The sequence below is a fragment of the Pomacea canaliculata genome, linkage group LG3 (genome assembly GCF_003073045.1).
Source record: "Pomacea canaliculata isolate SZHN2017 linkage group LG3, ASM307304v1, whole genome shotgun sequence".
Taxonomy (NCBI): domain Eukaryota; kingdom Metazoa; phylum Mollusca; class Gastropoda; order Architaenioglossa; family Ampullariidae; genus Pomacea; species Pomacea canaliculata.
This window is the reverse complement of record NC_037592.1, coordinates 39,115,556-39,135,049: the sequence shown is the minus strand read 5'-3', so window position 1 is coordinate 39,135,049 and position 19,494 is coordinate 39,115,556. Positions and strand designations below refer to the sequence as shown.

The 19,494-nt window shown below is 48.6% G+C and overlaps 1 protein-coding gene and 1 long non-coding RNA gene across 2 annotated transcripts in view; one reads left to right on the top strand and one right to left on the bottom strand.

Annotated features, from left to right (window-relative positions):
• The window catches only part of LOC112560681 (zinc finger and SCAN domain-containing protein 31-like), a 47,095-nt gene extending 30,167 nt beyond the window's left edge, over window positions 1–16,928 (bottom strand). The window contains exons 1-3 of the mRNA XM_025232696.1: window positions 16,774–16,928; window positions 15,739–15,802; window positions 3,832–3,883 (exon numbers count right to left, since the gene is read on the bottom strand). Of these exons, the coding sequence (XP_025088481.1) occupies window positions 3,832–3,883; window positions 15,739–15,783 (97 nt within the window). The 5' untranslated portion in view covers window positions 15,784–15,802; window positions 16,774–16,928. The remainder of the gene's footprint in view (window positions 1–3,831; window positions 3,884–15,738; window positions 15,803–16,773) is intronic.
• LOC112560683 lies at window positions 39–3,075 on the top strand. The gene is made up of 2 exons (XR_003098568.1): window positions 39–915; window positions 2,513–3,075. It is a non-coding gene; the product is annotated as an uncharacterized LOC112560683 (long non-coding RNA).
• Window positions 16,929–19,494: the final 2,566 nt, after the last annotated feature.

The window sequence follows — 19,494 nt, the reverse complement described above, 5'->3', positions numbered from 1 at the left end:
TACATGTAGTCCTCGATCTAAGGAAATATTCTTTGACTTTAAAACAAATACAATAAGGAGAGAAAATAAGTGTTTGTACAAAGATCAGGGTGGCTGTCTAATCTGACAGGAATGTTGGACTAAGCTGTGCATCCTTTACTCTTGAGTGACCATCATTATCCTAATTCTCCGTTTTTACGTGAATTTGTGTCAGAAAATACTCCATCATCAACATCAACAACAACAATCACCATCGTCATCATACAGCGTCAAACCGCCCTCCTAACCCACAAAAGCAAACCTACAGGTGTCAATGCACCGAGTGCCCGTCGACACGGAAGAACGCTCAACCATAAATTATGTACAACGATTCCTATCTTACGGCCGGGTACACAATACCCCGGGTGGACCTCACACCCTGCACCCTGACCTCGGCTATTACGTCACACCATTTCGACTGAACCAGTCTATCCGTTGGTGGAGGGCACAGACAATCACTGTGTTGCAGGTGTGTTAGGGTGGCAGGGTGGAGTCGGCAATGACGTCCTCACCTGTAGTTCTCTCCCTGACGATCGTCTGCCTGGGTGGAACCAAGTACAACCACGACTACACTGTGCACTGCCAGCACCTTTGACCTCGCAAGGCAAAATGCAAATGAATCTCTTGTCATGAGTTGTGGCAGGTCTCGTGTACAATGACGTCTTGTGTCTGACGTCTTGCGTGCGTCATTTGCTCCACGTCACTTGAAGCAGAAAAATGACGTCATAGGTAAGAGAACAGAAGCTCTCTAATGGCCGAGTGAGCAAGAAATCGTCGTCCGCCATTTTCTTTACAAATATCTCAGTGACATTCCTCTGAACTTGTGTCTGTTCGATTTATCTACGAATCTCTTCATCCTCATCGTCATCTGCGGGGCTCGTGTTGTGCGCATGGAAGGTAAGTAAGTGTACGTTCGTCTTATTACAATCGCTCGCCTTCAGATCAACAACAACAAAACAACACACTCTATCCCCCCCCACACTTCTCCTGACGTGGAATTCATGAACACCGACATGATTACATCAAGTGCTACAACATTTTGTTTAGATAGACGACTGAGGTGTGTGTCGACAGATAATATGTATATACACACACATCCACCCTGCTCCCTCTTTCCCCGACACGCCAGCGGCTGGCAGGGTCTGTGACTGTAGTCGGAGGCTGGAGGTGTGCTGGCAAGGTGCTGGGTGGCGAGACCATGACACCCGCGCCTGCTGCCACCAGCACCCGAGCTCCCCCCGTGAAGATGTAGAAGCGAGCAGTCGGCGAGCGCACCCTCCCTGCTGCTGACACACCCTAAAGGAGGGGCAACCGTGCACAGCGACATACTTCACACGCCTGCAACATTCCTTTCTATTTTGAACAAGTGTACAGTACACTCTGTGTGCGTATGTGGGTTTGTTTTTGTTTTTTGTTTTTTGTTTTTTTTAACGCATTAACGGCGCGTGAGGAGATCTACCGACAGACTCCAGCAACGAGGCAAGATGAAGGGATGCAACCTCGCTTCTAAATCCTCCTCTCGCGCGGTGTGTCTGAAGTGCACGAGCAAACTTTTTGTTTCCTACCCAGCAACCATGTCGGGTACTGTCCGTTCATGGGTACAATTAACCCCTTGTGCGCCATGTCGGCTGCCAGACGTTCTTCCATCCAACCGTCAAGCTACTTGGTGTGGGGTATCAACACCCCTCAGATGCGGTCGGATGGGAGTTAACAAGCTTGCGTGAAACAGAATCCCCTTAACCTGATCTTTGATGATTTATTCTCGATGAGGATGCAAATCGCAACTCGCAAAGCATCTATTATCTCCCCATAATCTTCATGGCAAGTATTATCTGCCCAGATTGAAGACGTGGAGCGCTAACCGTCCACCGAGTGAGTTACCTCGGGAGTTGGTCCTCCGACTGTTCTGTGATGCCTAGATACTCCTTGCAGGTCTGAAGGCAAAGAAAACCCTACCTTTCCGGACTTGGAGGTAACGGATACCTGCCTTTACGTACTGATGAAAAAAAAAAAAACCTCTGGTCTAGCTTTAGGGGTCGCCAGGTCATCTATCCGTTAGGGTGAAAGGCCACCCAGGTCACAAGTTTACCACAACGGCGCCGGGCGTTCATTACCAACATGAAAGCCGAGCATCTGAAACGCAAGCAGGGCGAACATCCTGTACAGGACCAACTGCCGTTGCTATCCCCTCCCCACAACACCTTTTTTTCACAGGTGAGGAGGGGAGAAAGGGTCGGATGACACGTGACCGGGTCCTTGACATGTATATACCTCCCAACCCCCACTGCCGCGTGATTGTGACAAGAAAAAAGCGAGCACCCGGCTCTCGTGGGAGTGAAATTAACTGGAAACATTTAAGATGATCCTAACAGGATACACATTTCGAATATTCAATTACGTTTGGCATATTCTGACATAACAGCCATATAACATGCATGTCATAGACAGCTACGTATGTCCGGTTACGATTCCCTTGAAATTTTTCTTTTTTCAGTGTCTGATGACTAATGTATGCGGAGAGCACAAGGTAGATAACACAAGGTGATGATCACGCCAGGCAACCTCGAGCAGGTTACCACTGGGACCACTTCTTAATCACGAGACAAGGATTGCCATGTTAAACGCCTCCACCATTCCATCCAAACCGGGTGGAGGACCCCCCAAAGATCAATGCTAATCACTGAATACACATTAATTTGTAGAGACAAAGCCACCCGTTCAAATCAAGGGGAGAAAACAGCTATTTTGAAAGCGGCAGTTGAACCGGGAGTTTCTATAGAACGAAATGATCACGTGGGTACCATGGAATAGGGGTCTGCAAGGGAAGGAGAGTTGGGTGGGAAAAAATTCTAGTCTGTAGGTTTGTGAAGTCTGCAGCCCGGGTATCGTCGCCTGCACTGAGAAGGTTTCTGGTGTCCCAGATGACCTGAGTTCAACTTACCGTGCAACTTTCACGTAAATCAACGAAAACCTCACTGTGTTTTGTGTCAACACAACAACTGTTTGCGTCAACACAACCTAGTCTGTGGACAAAACGTCCTGGGGAAAAAAAAAAAATAAACAAAAAAAAACCAACACACACTGCAACAACATGCAACTTAAAAATAAAAGGAGGACAGATTGAGAGAAAGCAGGCAGGCAGTGAGTGGGAACCAGCGGAGTCCATCAGCAGCATGCCGCCACTATCTAAGTAGGACTCGCCCCTATCGTTTCCTCCCATCTCCCCCAGTGCCCCCTTCATTCCCACATGCGACACCAGCCTCACACCCGCCTCTCCACGCCTCGCGCCCCACCCAGCTGCCGCTCCCAGCCGCACCCCGCTCGCATCCTACCTCAACCCCATCCCTCCCTCTACCCCTCCGTCCCCAAGCAATATTATTCCTTCTTCCTGCAGCACTGCACCCATGCAACTGCGGGTGCTCTTGGCAAAAGTTACCCCACAGTGCCCTCGTGTAACCTCGCGCCGGCATCCAGGGCTTGGTGCTCTCGGGTAGCGTGCGTGCGTGTTAGGCAGTGCGCGCGCTTGAACACAAAAAAATGCATGAGACAGAGAGAGAGAAAGAATGTGTGCCCGCCCGACTGCGCGTATACATCTGCGAGTATGTGCATATACGTGTAATAGAAAGATGCAGGGTGGGGAGGGGGTGTCGGAGGAGAGAAGCCAGAACTCGCAGGCACAACACAGGCTCCAGTGTCTGGGAGTCAGGGTCCTGGAGGACGTTGTGCCTGCCAGTCGGCGCAAAGGTAAATTGTGAGGAGATGGCGGGCGTTGACTCTCTGGTGCGATGGAGACAAAAAAGGTGCTGTACTCACCGTCTTCCTTCTGGACTTCTTGGCACTGGGCGGCGGCGCCTGGTCCTCCAGCCTAGACAAGCAGCAGCAAAAACCAAAATCATGTTAGAGCTCTGTTGCCCGCACAACGACAGCCGGCTCCCTAAAGGTCACTTATGACGCTGGTCGGATCTTGTGACCAACTAAAGGATTAAAGACTACGAGCGGAGTCCTACAAGTGCCGGCATTTCACATTCAAAACCACGTGACACACACACACACACTGTGTACGCTCACCACACAATGCTTCCACATTAAAGGCCAACCCACGACAAAAATGAAATTAAGGTTAAAGTTGCATGCATCGTATCCAAACTGCATGCAACTTATCCAAAAATCAAGCTTATTATTACAAACATGTGTACTCAATTTTTATTTTTATTTTTAATAAAAGCACACGTGGGCTGACTTAAATTCAAACACCTCACGTCACCGTGACTGCAGCCAATGCGAGATGAGAAAATCGAGAATATGCTAATAAGGCGAAAAATGTCATGACCTCTTTTCAAAACTAGCTGAGAAATAAGTTGTTAGATTATATTTTTAGAAATAATATCTTTTCAATCACTTTTCAAAATAAAAAATCAAAATAATTGTCCTCTTGGGTCAGCCTTTAACGAACATAAAATAATGTACATGAAATGCCTACGAACACATACTTTTATCTACATACAGATTCTGCATCGAATAAGAGCCTAAAAATACACAGAGTTGGGGAAACAATTGCATGAAAGCTGAGTGACAAAGTGATGTCACAACAATCTTTATAAATATCATCTACACAGGTCATCATGTACTGTACCTAAGCATGAAAAACTCCAGGTCATGGAGAATGTTTCGTTAATTCTTTTATTGTGGCTGAAATAAAATTTCTACATTAGCAGACGACAGACTTTTCACTATTTGTAACTACCATTAGAAGAGGCAATGAACAGGTTTGAGACCAGTGCCTCATTCTACACTGTCACATAGTTACATCACACCGTCACGCACTCTCACGTCACGGATTGTCTCACCGAAGGACAATGCTAGCTGTGTGTGACGTACACGGTAACTGCCACCTGTGTGTAAGTCCCACCCACAAACTCGACTAGCACCACAGTATATATAATACATGTACACATGTACAGCAGCCACTCACCCCACACATCATTAACCCTCGTCATCCTCACCCACCCGTCAGATCCCCGGGTCACCCTACTCTCTCTCAATGCGTGACAACTTCACAGCGAAAACAAAACTGCTATAAAAGAAGAGGACCACTCGTCAAGAGTGATCATAAAAAGACTATTATGCTCATAACAACTATTGTGTGCGACTAGTCGTCCTGTTGTTTCATCTCCACACTGTCCCAAGCTCAACACTTCAACACCACGTGACCGTCACATCAAGCGAAACCAGTTTTTTATGGCGTGAAGTCCGTTGTAGTTCAACTCCACCCACAGAAACCACACTTCAAGCAACTGTACTTCACCTGCATTTACTGACACACGCCTGATGCAAGTTGTGAGTTGTTTCCCCCTGTGCGCGCGGCGCGTGTCGGGACTTCACTCACAAGACAGACCTACATGAGGTGTAGTTCATCACTTCCGGTGCGAGAAGACAGCCTACAAGGATATGACAACTCCAAAATTAGCCTGTCATCGCCCACGCATGTAAAAACTTACAAAAAGGGAAATAGCTACTTGACGGAGTAGAAAAAAAAGGAGGAGGGGGTGGTAGAGACGACAATGAAGTGGACTAGATGATGCCCGGATGTAGCGAAGGTACCGCTGTGTCATCACGTGTCGACGACCCTGGCTATAATGGATCCCTCTCCCCCCCCCCCCCCAAACACATTTGATACGACATTCCATCATCGGAGTTAGGGTCAGGAGTCAGGGCCTCTGTGAGGTCACAACAAAGGTACGCTGCGAATAAATCTGAGCTCACGCCAACAGCAGAGCCAGCGCGGCACGCCGTTTAGCGTCACGCCGACACGTCACTAAACCGTGACGCACATTAAGCACAGCGGACAGCTGCGCCAACCTGGGTTTGTAATAATTATTTATAAATATATCCTTTCACCATGGAGAAGCTTTCTGTGAAATAAGGTCAGCAGGTCATGGTACGGTAGTTCGATATAATTCTGCTGCTCACAGTCCGAATCGACCACACGTCACAACAGCGCTCTCACACACACCCGCCTCTCCTGTACGGGTAGAGGACTACAGGGGAAGGCTGGGACAAGTCTCCGAGTGACGCACTTGCACCAGCGGCGCACGTGAGAAGGCAAGATATGGGTCAGCTACGTGTCCGTTACGTCATGGCCGGGAGGCAGGTGATGCAGGTGGACACGCTGACGTAACGCACAGCCACCCGAACGGAGAGAGTGGAGAGGAAAGATGCCAGAAGGGTGCTGCCAGAACTCTCACGTTACCATGCCAGGTTACCTGAAAAATGTCACGCTCCCCTGGTTACCTGTACTGGAACCTGTGACATTCTCATGGTTACCGACACCGAAACGTGTCACAACCTATCACTGAAATTCTCTTTTCTTTTTTTTTAGGAAGGAAACGTTCACAGCCCCATGGTTACCTATACTACGTGCTGAAATCCCCGATTACCTACCCACAAATGTGTCACAATGCCGATTACAGACACGGAGACCTTTGAGGGGAGTGAGTGATAAGCCGAGCTGCTCACGGCCATCGACTGCCCCCGAGTTAACGCCGAGCGTCACGCGAAGCCGAGAGAACACGAGACGAGACGAGACACTTCGTGGGCGGGTAGGTGGGTGGGCAAGAGGGTGGGCAAGGTTGGTTACTTTCTACTGCGCACGCGCACACAGCATCAGACGCCAGGGAGGTGGATGCCAAGCATCCCAGTGACGCCACGCGAGGCGGCAGCAGACGCTGGTGTACAGACATCGGAGGGGGGCTGCTTCCAATTAACGCTGGAGGTTTGGGTGGGCTTTTTTAAACAATGATTGCTCTTTGCACGTGCACAGACAGAAGAGAGAGAGGGGTTACCTAATGCTGGTGATATTATCTGACATTAATTTCTCTCAGCTCACCCACCCTCCTGCCCTACCCACCCACCCACCCCACACACAACCACAAAAAACGGTGGGAGGAGGACACGAGTTCTCTGATATATGTGATGCACGGATCAGCACAACATGTTTGGCGATGTGGAAAAGTCCACGTGCATGTGTACAATTGTGACGTTGGAGGTGTGACGTCAGTGACGCTGCTGTGTGATGTAACAAGTGTCTTTCAACAGAATTGTTCTGTCGCTCCCTCACTCCATCCTGGTGATCATGGCGTACTGTCTGTAAACTGGAGCAGGGCGGCTTGTGACAAGAGTGTGACAGGAATGTTGTGGCAGCCAGCACACTACGACACTGTCAACCACACTGCCACTGACACTGTCAAGCCACACTGCCACTGACAAGCCACACTGCCACTGACAATGTCAACCACACTGCCACTGACACTGTCAACCACACTGCCACTGACACTGTCAACCACACTGCCACTGACACTGTCAACCACACTGCCACTGACACTGTCAACCACACTGCCACTGACACTGTCAACCACACTGCCATTGTCAAGCCACACTGACACTGTCAGCCACACTGCCACTGACAGTGTCAACCACCAAGTCTGTAACGACGTCAGAGACAAGCATAAAGACCATTGATTCCTAACCAGCCAGAGATGGACAAATGTTTGTGGACGTTTTCTCAATAACCTCCTGTAGCAATTCTCTGCAACTTGTTCAAACATTCGCCATGTTTGTCCGGTTACGAAAGACCTTTGCGTACGGTCCTCTCAGTACACAGCTTTTATCGTTGGTTTGCTTGACAGCGGCTCCACCAAGCGGTGATTTCGCATCACGAGAGGAAAACAATATACAGACTGCTCACACCCCACCCGTCTCTTCAACAGCGGTCACCAATACAGTGTGTCCTGGCTGTCAATACAGGCTGTCCTGGGTTCAGTTCTCGTCGCGGGCAAGCTGTTTTTTTTCTGCATGTGGCATCTGTTTGAAGGACTGGCTGACTTACCGATAACCACCCCCTACCCCTTTAAACACACACTCGCACCCCTACTACACTTCATTCACATATACTCTCCGGTGACCACCACAATAGACTTTCGAGTTGTCGCCGAATGTAAAAGTAGAATATGTCTGGCTGTAGTAGTGCAAAGTCGCCAGTTCGAGGCTGTGTGGGGCTGTGAGATGAAGCCCTGTCCCCCTGCCCACTCCACACGAATTAAGCTGATTTATCAAGGGAGACAAATGTCTTACATGAATTGACAGGCGAACCACTCACACTTCACTGACCCCTTGACTGCCACTGGTCCATGGGACCGCTGATGTCCACTTTTTGTACCCATTCCACTCTCTCTCTCTCTCACGCACACACATTGACGATAACAAGAAGAAAGATGACAAGAGAGATAAGAGTGCACGTGCCCTAGCCACGGTGAACCACTTACAATGTTTTCTCTACGACCACAGGCTTAGACAGCCGTTTACCTTTCGTACTCTTTCAACTTCTCTTTCCACCTAAACTCTCTCGACGACGTCACCACCAGCAACACTAACCAACGGCAAGAGTTTGTTTGTGGCTGGGAGGGGGCGGGGTACGGATGGCGAGCATCATGCTGCGCATGCCCGGACCTGCATCCCTCTCCCCCCACCCTCACCCCAATCCCCCTCCCCCCCCCCGGAGGCGTTGCCGGCCGCCATTGATTTTCACGAGCGAAGCAAATGTCTGTGGGGGGGACGCCGGCCACGTCCTCCTTGTCGCCAAGTCACGTGACGTCACACGGAGATCGATACGCCACGTACCGTAGTCCTTCCACTCGGCCACCCACACCACGCCCCGCCGCTTTTTGTTGTCGTCCTCGTGAACTTTTCTGCTGCGACACATGGAGAAGCACAGCGGGTGTGTGGAAAACCTCAAGCGATTCCTTCTCCACAAAAAAAACCTACAAAAATGGAGAAAATAAAATCCATTTCGACGAACAGTTTCTTTTCTTTATTTTTGTTACTCCTCCGAAGGTGATTCATAATTAATTCAGTTCTCTGTGACGTCAGACTGTTCGGTGTCTATTGTTTATATAGACAAACAGACATCTATGAATCCGTGGCATAGGGGGCAGCGAACTACAACTGCAACTGGTTCACTGTATCCAGAGTGCAGCGTATGGAAGATGTCAAACCTTTTTTTTTTTCGGCTGTTTTCGCTTTCCAGGAGGAACAAGAGGGTTACATCCCCCAGTACGAGATCAGCTCTGTTGTGCCTCCTCCAGACACGAAATTTCAAACACGGGGAGAAGCGAATTAATGCTTTACGCCATCAGCAGCTACGACTACATCGCATCAAAGCAGCAGCCATGTAAACAAGTGGCACAAGCACCAAGTCGAGACTTGAACCCAGGACCCCGCTCTCTGGACTAGTGAGAAACGCTCACCCCTCGCGCCGTCGGACCAACGACTCTCCACGTGCACCTTATCATTTCGGCTCACGATATGGCGAACTTCTGAGAGTTAGAAAGAAAAAAAAAGAAAGAAAAACAGTTTTCTTGTTTGTTTGTTTTTTGTTTGGTGGGGTTTTTTGGTTTGTTTGGTTTTTGTTTTGTTTTTTGTTTTTTTGTTTTTTTTTTTTTTTTTGTCATTCATTCTATATGGTTTGACAGTCAGGATCCCAAGAGACGTTTTTGAAAGCCAGTAGGAACCATTCTTTGCTAACTCTTACATCGCAGGACTGCGGCCACAGACGACCTTGTGGATTATCGGTGGTCCGCAGCTGGGCAAGCTCACAACGATCAATGTGTGAAGCTCTTACTCTCCTCCTCCCGTCATCCCCCGCACACTCACACACTCACACTCTCACACACTCACACACGCGTGAAGCCACCACCAGCACCGCTCACCGCAGCTGTCGATTCACCTGTCCCACCGGCCCCCGCAAGAAAAGTGTCGGATCGACTGCTCCTCCCCATCCCCTGCTCCCCCAGCCTCCACCCGACACACCCGCCAGGTTCCCCTCGCACGTGCAGCGACGCCATCTCGCGCATCGCGGTCACTGGGCCATATTTTGACGCAAGCGCCCAGACGCCCGGATGTCGACCGTTGGCCCCCCGCGAGGTGGCGCTGTGCTCGCCGGCCTGCAGGCATGTCTCTGACCGACACAAACGCCAGAAAATCCCTCCCTCGCACACAAACACACACACACGCCATTTTGTACCACCTGACGTCCGTGAGCTGCGCTCAGCCTCGCTGTGGCAAGATCAACATGAAATATGTCGGAGGAGAATCGCTGGGGATGAGAACAACTGCTCGGCACACCAAACCGTAAAATTCCTACCTCGGGGAGATTTGTTATTCCTGCGTCAGAAAGTCTGGAATAGCGATGGCTCTTAATGGCTGCCACATCTTCTGTCCAACCTACATCCCACTGCACACAACCTGTCAGTCGATGCTGAAGATCAACCTGCCAGCTTCGCTGGTGTGTTTGTTGGGGGGGACGGTGGGGAGGGATGGCAGGATGTTGCTGTCCCGTCACATCCCCATCCAGGCGTTCCACCCACCCTCCTCATCAGGTAAAAAATAAAAATAAACCAAACCAATCGATAAATCGTTGTGCACGACAACAGACCAATCGAGGGATCGATATCAGGTGTGGTCGTCACCGCAGGCCCGGTGCCCGGTGTCACGTGTCTACACCACGGTGTCTGTTGCAAGGAGTCTCCGTCTTCACCTCCTTGCAGAGTGAGATACAATATTGAAATTGTCAAGAAAGACCTGCCTTACCAACAAAAAAAAAAAAGGGGGGGGGGGAGTGAGAGAAAATGAGAAAACGAAGTCTTTCTGGAGGCGGATCGATTCGGTTATCAATTCGACCAAATCGACTCAAACTCTGTACGCTAGTCTATCAACTGCTGTCGTCAGTCGATTCGACCACCGATAACAAAACTTGCGACTAACGACAACTACCATTAAAAAAAAACAGCCTTTAAAAACAAAATGAAGAAACTAAAATCAAAGTGCGCTGCAATACCTCCGACCTCTCACCCCTCTGCGTGACCTCGCGCACACACACACACACTGATGTTAAACTTGTATACAACACAATATACTGAGGGGAGGAGACATGTCGACCTTTGTTCGCATGCACGTGCACGTGCAATCGTTTAGAGAGGCGCGCAGATCACTCACACCGAGTCGGATGGCAACCTTACCTGTAGAAACAGTAACCATGCCGGAAGCTGCAGGCAAACATGATTGTTAATGTCTAAAGTGTAAAACAATAAAGGAGACTACACCAAAAAGTTTTTTTTCTCTCACAGTGAAATGAATGACAAATGAGATCAAATGGAATCAACTCGTTCAGTGGTCGAATCGGCAAATGGTCGAAGTGACCAGTGACCGTCTGTGACAGGGAGGGTCCAACAACACCCACTACCTCACTTCTCTAGTGCCCAGTCTCTCACCTTCACTCCGCTTTGTTTAAAGGATCCCTTGAATGACTGTTGAGCCTGTAACCCAAGTGCATGCCTGTCTCACCTTTATGACCTTTGCCCTGTAGACTGCAGAGCATGCGCCTGCCGTTGTGACAACCAGACCCTGGGGGCTGCAGTTGCTTTGGTGGGTACAGGTGTCGGGGTACGCGGCACTGAGGGATCAGCGGTACAGAGGCAAGACACAGGTCACGTGACACAAGCTGCTTGACTTGACAAAGTGACTATAGTCTTCGTGGTCCTCAACACACGTGTTGCTGGCTGTCATTTTACAACAGGGTCTGAGTCTCCTGTTCCTTTTTCAATTTTCTCCCATCATCTTTAACACCTCCACTAAACTCTTCCAACTGTCTTTTATGGCTTTGGGTTCACAAGTTGCGAGTTTTGATCACCTCCGTTGTCCAGGTGTCAGATGCAAAGATCTAATTGGTTGGGCTTTGCTTCTTACTCCTTTCACCGGCCAATCAGTTCCCCACCCCTAGTTGCTCCAGTTCTTTTCCCCCTGACCTACTTTATGGTCAACCAAGTTTCTCTTTTGGAGAGTTCTGCATTCACTAAATAAATTCCAACAGTTCTATATGTATTTTTTTTTCATGAGCAACATCTTTTTAAATTTGTTCCTCCACCAATTTCAATAGTAAGGCCACACAAACCACTGAAAGTTGTCAAGGATCTGGACTTTATGGCACTTTCTCCATCCTCGTATAAGAGCCTAGAAAATGCACGTTTCCATGAGAACAGGTGCATGAACAGCTATAAGAGATTTAAGGCATGGGAAACTTCTCTGCATGCACATTCACAGGCTCTTTCTCTTCTTCCACCCCCCCTCAATCCCCCATTAAAAAAAAAAAGCCCTTCATCACAGTGAAGTATTTCTCTATGTCTAGGAAAATGGAGAACACAAAATCCTACCCTCTCTTGACCCCATTATCACCCCTGATAATATTGAAGTTTTCAGTCACCAGCCCAAGCAAGGCTTGAATCGGTCATCTTCTGCTCGGAAACCAAACACATCCAGTATCCACGAGGTTACAGAGTCTTCAAGACTTTGCACCAAGTGAAATGGACAGTGCTGACGATGTTTTTTGTTTGTCTCATCACAAGTTGTAGAAGTCCGAAAAATTGTTATTTTCCTTTGTATTTAGAAATGCATGGATTGTCTGCTTCCATCCCACAAAAGCATTGTTCTACAATATCAGAGGTCAATGGCAGATGGGTGCTCCGCCCCCTAGACCCCTCTAATACAGAAGAACTGTGTTAATGATCAGTCACTGTGGTGCTTAACTCTTTACATGTCAGCGTTTTGTGATCTGCCCTGCAAATGTGGTTTTGTGATTTGACATGTTCCAGTGACTTGTTACATTAAACCTGGTCTCACAGCAGCTTTAGGAGTTCATGTCAGTCTCCTGGTCCCATAACAGTAAATCACCTCACTGGCTCTGTGGCAGCATGTCATTCTTTTGTCACCAATACAGAGATGATGGCAGGTTTAATTCTTATTTCATCCACACTGTTCTTTCTCTACATGGATGCCTGTGTACAGGGCTGGCTGCTTCGCCGTGATATAGCCTTAGTAGCTGGCGCCATGTAAAACACCAATCCCCTACCCTCATCCCTCAACAAATGACAGCTTTGTGAGGAGCTGGTCAAGCTACATGAGATGTCACTTATCTTTATCCAAGGCGGATTCAGAATAGTTCAGTGACAGACAAAGCTACTATACAACTGGTTCCATTGACATTTAGGTCGGATGGTTTCAGAGTTTGGGAGCCAATCCCGAAATATGGCCACAATAGTTACTTACTTCGCTGCCTGCTCTGATAAAATCTCCTGCTGTGTCTCATTGTGTACAATGCTGCCTCACTCTATGACCCATTATTGGCATATACATCTGTATTAAATATTAAATATAACATATTCTTTTCTTGAGAATGTTACACTACATGTTAATAAAGGAATTGTTTGAAATGTCCTCCCCTTCTGCAGAACACATGCTGCTGTTCTCAGCAAACTACCTGCACAGACCCATCATCTAGTTGACTTTTTGTTTTGTATTCTAGTGCCAGACTGCTGTATCTAATATTGGGATCGTGGGTGTCACCAGACTTATTTATTCTTCTGACCTCACGCGACAGTTTATGCTATGTGAACTTCAAAAGCGCCCAGGCTAAAACTTTAAAGCTTTTGTTTCCCACTACCCCTAGACACCATCTCGATTGTCGCTCAGGGACCCCCTGCTGGCAGCTTTCTATTTTCTGTGACTGTGTGTCTTTCAAAAAGCCTAAAGAAGGTCATTCATTATGCTCTCCTTGAGGGCTGCATTCTGGAAACCTGAGCACTCAGAGTGGTTGAACCTGACACCAATGCTGATGTGACAGTCACACTGGAATTTTAAGAGGAAATAATGCCAGCAGCACACTGCACTGAGCATGCTTCATGCATTAGAAAGTTGGCCACATCTCTCAGAACTTAGCCCACGGACACAAGATCAGTAAGCACCTGAAGCACTTACAGACTTGCAAATTCACTATTTACAGACTTTACTTACAGACTTGCTGTTCAGATCTTAGCACCTTTGGCCCAGTTCACAAGAATCTTCCAACATTTCTGCACACTGCTGTACAACCACAACCAATCAGCTCATTAAGACCTGCAGCTGCCAAGAACGACAGCGACTACAGCCTTCTGCTGTAACCACATATATCTCCAGCTTCAATGAATTGCACTCATCCACTACTACTTACAATAGAGCTCAATGCTACAGAAATAAGTAAATGTTACACTAGAACTAAATGTTATAACAATAAATCATTGTTAAACTAGAACAACTAGATAAATATGTAGATGTTGTTCTACAGCTGCATGCTATTGAAAGACTTTTCACTGATGATGCAAATCTCACTAACCGGCTACCTGCAAATCTGTAAGTTTTAGTTTTTGAATGATAGGAACATTCTGGCATAAAGATGAACAAGCTTACAGCCATGTGGTTAGAACTACTGGCTTAACTGGCGGGGTTCTAATCATGTTTGGACCAGCGACTAGAAAAGCTCACAGTGAGGGGTTGCTGACTTTTCAGTGGAGATTTAAAATTAATGGAAGGAAAAGATTAGTCACAACTCTCCACATGCCACAACCTGGACTGGTAAACCACTTACACAACACTGCCAATCAATTGGTGTCATGGCCTTTGTTTTCATAGTATTTAGGCCTATACAGGATCGTCCTGTCCTAGATTAACCCTAACCCAACTGAAGTAATTATTTTTAAAGTATTGAAGAAGTTTGTGACAATATTTAGGCAGAAGCTGCAACCCAACACAAATTCTATAATGGTTCATGATTTTATAATGTTTTGCTCCCCACTGTTATCATCATGTATACGATGTTATCAGAAACTGGTCTGATCCAAAGTGGTTCACCTGATTTATCTCCATGCAAAAAAAAAAACCACCCTCTCCCCCAAGAAAAAAATCCTTCTATTATCAGTTTGCATTTCTCAGCAACAATGATCAAGATTTCTGTGGTAAGGATCTGTAAGCTGGTCTTAATACCTTCTAAGCCGATGGCTGTAATTTCTATGGACAGGGTGGGACAAAAAAAATCAACCAACACACACACAGTCCAACATTTCACAGTAAATCATCTTAGTCTTATCTCTGGTTCCCTTCACTCCCAGACACTGTCCCCCTAAAGGCTCTCCTAAACCGGTGTTCCACTTTGACCACCACAACCAGCAGCCGCCGACCCCCGTTACATCGCTGACTACTACAACACAATGACAGGATGCGGTGTGGACCACCTTCTCGCCGCCAAGTTTATCTGCACTCCCGCCAGCAGCATCGCCACCGGCCTCCAAATGTCAGCTGAGCCTCACTGCCACCGGGTTGAAAAATGACAACGGCCACACCACTGATTACACCACCGCTCGCCTCTCTCTCTCCCACCCCACCGATCATTACACCCCACTCCCTATCCACCCCCCTGCTCCCCTGTCAGCTCCACGCAACCTGCACTTGCAGGGGGGAGGGGTGTGAGTGTGCAGGTGCACTGAAAAGCTACACCAACGGAATGTGTGGCCGTCCTCTGGGTCACAGGCTTGTCAGCTAAGGTGTCAGCCACATTGTTTTACAATTTTTTTTTTTTAATCAGGCGAACACATCCACAAAAACTGCTGTCGTTCCGTTAGTCTTTGAGTACCGCAGGTCAGCGGGTGCCTTACGTGGCTGGAAGACGGTTCCATTATTTAACCCTCCGCCCCCTAGCTTTTTTTTTTTTTTGGAAAGCAGGCCGGGGGAACCGCCCCGCTCTGAAAGTCTTGAGGCCGTTACACCACAGTCACACATTGTATCAGTTGTAGCAATACTCACGTGGGCCCCTGCTTGGCTGCTCTGCTCTCCACTTGGGCGCAACATAGGGCTGGGCTCTCCCCCACTGCAAGTTCACAACAGAGAGAAGGAATCAGGCCTCGGTGGTGTACGCCAGTCAGCTGACTACCTTGGCACCCCGCCAGGCTACATGAGACCGTGCCCAGCAAGGGGAGGGGCAGGGTGTGGAAGGGGGTGTGGCTGGGGAGGGGGATCACTAGTATGTCGACTACACATTGGTGAAGCTTGAAACCCATTAGTAAAAACATGATGAACTTAGAGAAAACACGATGAGAAGTCGGTTGAGAGAGAGACAGACTTTAAAAGCTGGGATGTTGTTTTGAGAAGAGTATGTGAGAGAACGGAGATGGGTATAGGGGTGTGGGGTGGATGATTGAGGAAAAGTTACATTTGCCACACCAGGTCCGTTATTAAAGATCATCACACATTTAAGTGATTAAGTGTTTTAAAAACAAGTAGGACAGAAAATGTTACTGAACATAACGAGATATTTAAAAGATTAAAATGTCGTCTCTTATTTACATCTTCACTCTCGTGGACATCATACACGCATGCTTTTACTCTCTCACACACACAAACACACAGATCGTCGAGCATAAGTACTACACTCTCAGTCTCTCTCTCTCTCACACATATATATTGTACAAGTACTGTACTCTCAGTCTCTCTCACACACTCACACAGATTGACAAGTCTCTCTCTCTCACACTCACACAGATTGTCGAGCATCATACAGTCTTACAACAACTACTACGCTCTCAGTCTCTCTCTCACACTCACACACTCACACAGATTGTCGAGCATCATACAGTCTAACAACAACTACTACACGCTCAGTCTCTCCCCGTGCGCATCCTGTGCAGCTTGGCTGGCGCAGCAAGGTGTGGGCTAGCCGAGACTACAACAATGGCAGATGAGGAGACGAGAGACCAGCAGCCGCCCACCCTCGTCTCTCTCCTCCTCATCCTCACCCTCTCGCACACACCACCGGCAAAAACTGACAGACTGAAGTCTTACCCTCGTGCGCTGAACTGGAACAGCGTCGGACTCTCGACCGTTTGCGTTTGCGCCTGGAAGTGGGCGCTACAGTCGCCGAGCCCCGTCCCCCTCCGCTGGCACCATCCGCCATCTTGCCGCCTCGCCACGCCCTACATCCGGGTGCTCGCGCCGAGGACACACCCACTCGGCCACAGGGTCTGTCTTGAATTAATCGTGATAGCGTTTGTTGTGTAGTTTACAGCGTGGCGGTGAGTCCGTGTCCTAGCTTGTACGTGTGTCTGTGTATGTGTGGGGTAACTGGGGTGGAGGGTGGGGTCAAAGGTGCGGTGTCCACCGACCGGGAAAGGTCAGAGGTTGAGGAGCCCTTGCCGCAGACAATGGATGCGGACGAATAATAGGCGTGTAACCAACCAAAAAAAAAAAGTTACACTCCTAACAAGGGTCGGACGTGCTCCCAGGCAGACACAGAGGGTTAGGGACAAACGACACAGAGCGAGCGCAGCACACTGTAGGTACACGGCTGCGACCGAACAACACGCGCCGCCACTTCACGAGACTTGACCGAGACTGGACAGCAGGGACTGGTGACACCCACACTCTACACATCATCTTGACATCATGGTGGGGCTGCTTCTGGTGGTCTTTCATGTACTGCATGGCTCTGACGTAGGGGGACATGACACAGGATGTGGCGCCGACGTTCCGCTGATGTTGCTGCTGCTGCTGCTGCTGCAACCCGACGTGCAGCGTGTGACGTCAGCAACGCATCTCGTGCGAAGGGTCGGTTACTGCGATGGGTGAAAAGAGGAGGTGGGGAGGAGGGTGACATACCCAAGGCAGGTGGGGGAGTTGACCAACGTTGTTTGTTTGCGAAAGCAGTTGCGAGCTATTAGTGATTTTTTAAAAATTATTTTTTATGGCGGTAGTTGATGGTGAAGTTGATGGTGAAGGGGCCGGTCAGGTGATGCTATGCAGTCTTTTCTTATCATAGATGTCGCCTTCTCGCCACCACGCAGGCAAACACTATTCATACCCACACCTAACCTAAAGTCTTTTTGTTTTTGGAAAAGCGTGCATGCAAACAAACATACAGGAACACGTGTACACTCATTCCTGCACCATTATTTCTTTTACATACAGAAGAGCCTGCGCGCGCACATACACACTGACAACCCCTACCACCACCTCCCCACACACACACATATAATAATTGCACACACTCACGAACGAGTGTAACACGAAAGGCAAAGTGTGGTGTGTCGGCACAGACAGGAGAGCGGAATTCCGACACACGTTCCCTGCAGCTCGCCTCGCATGTAGCTTGCTGGTGACTAATTTGGGCAATCACCGCCGCCACCCCCTCCGCTACCCACCCCGCCAATCTGGACACCCACACCCACACCCACCAGCTCGCGCGCAGCACCCCGGGCCTCACATGTGTTGCCGTCGGCAGCAATTTACCTTCCCTGCTCTTGACTTACCTCCCCTGCCAGCCCACCCCGCCCTCTTCCCCACCTCTCGGCCATCTTCTAGTGTGTACCATCAGGGTCGCTGATTTCCTTCAGTTCTTCTTCTTCTGTTCATACGTGGAACCGCATACAAGAATACACTCGTGCATGCAGACACACCTACACACGCACGTGCATGCGCGAGGGTGAGAAGGACGAAAGAAGGAAGGAAGCAGCCATTCCGAGAGTGACACGCCCCATCGCCACTACACGTATGCCACGGGCTACAAATATTGGGGACCTTTCGCAGGGGTCACAGATGGTGGGTCTAGGAGGTCAAGCAACTCAGCACTGCCTTTGTTTATCTCGCATCGCAGCCTAGAAAAACAAGCTTGCTGGTAATCAGCGGGGCCGGCGCTAGACCCTCGATAGTCTCTCACTTCTCTCTCTCACCTTTATCAAGTAGGAAGCCCGGCGTGTGATAAATGTGTGAGAGAGAGAGACAGAGAGGGGGGCGTGTGGTCGCCAGTGACAAGCATAGGACAGCAAAGACAACGGCGGCAGGGTCGTATCCTGCAGGTTGACAAGTCATGGCGGCCTCGTATCCTGCACTCGACTTGGTTTCCGGGATCTTCCGCGACCTACAGCAGGACAACGAGAAGCGAACACTTAGAACAAACAACAATAAAAAAAAAAGACGAACAAAAGGAAAGGAGAAATAGTATCGGATGCACTCTTCTGAGAGCTACACAAATAATTTTGTTTAGACTGACAGGTTATGATGTTGCTAATGGTGAGAAAGCAGGATAAAGATGGCGATGATGATAGGGGCTAACTGGATATTATGTGGTAGTGATGGTGACACTAATGATGATAATATGGTGATGATTATGACAGGTGAGAATGATAATACTGATGTGGTTGAGATGACAGCGGCGACATAACTGACAACGTAAGCCGCCAATGTCTCTTCATGCCATCACAAATATAAACCCAGAGGAAACATCAAGAGGTGACAAACTCACCAGAAATCACAGAGACCTTGGCCAAGTTGCTAGTCCGATGCTGACCTACATATGAAAACAAAAGTTGTTGAGGTGAGACACAGCCGTGAAGAGATTGTCACTGTCGAGGATGAGAGGCCTTTACTATGCTTCCGATCTCCTGGTCGGAGCAAAAGGTGCAAGCAATCAGCTGCCAATCTCTGTGAGTTACATATTCACAGGAAGATCATCTATGATATATATATACACCAAGGGAATTGACGAAGTGGTTCAGAGCGTCAAGCACC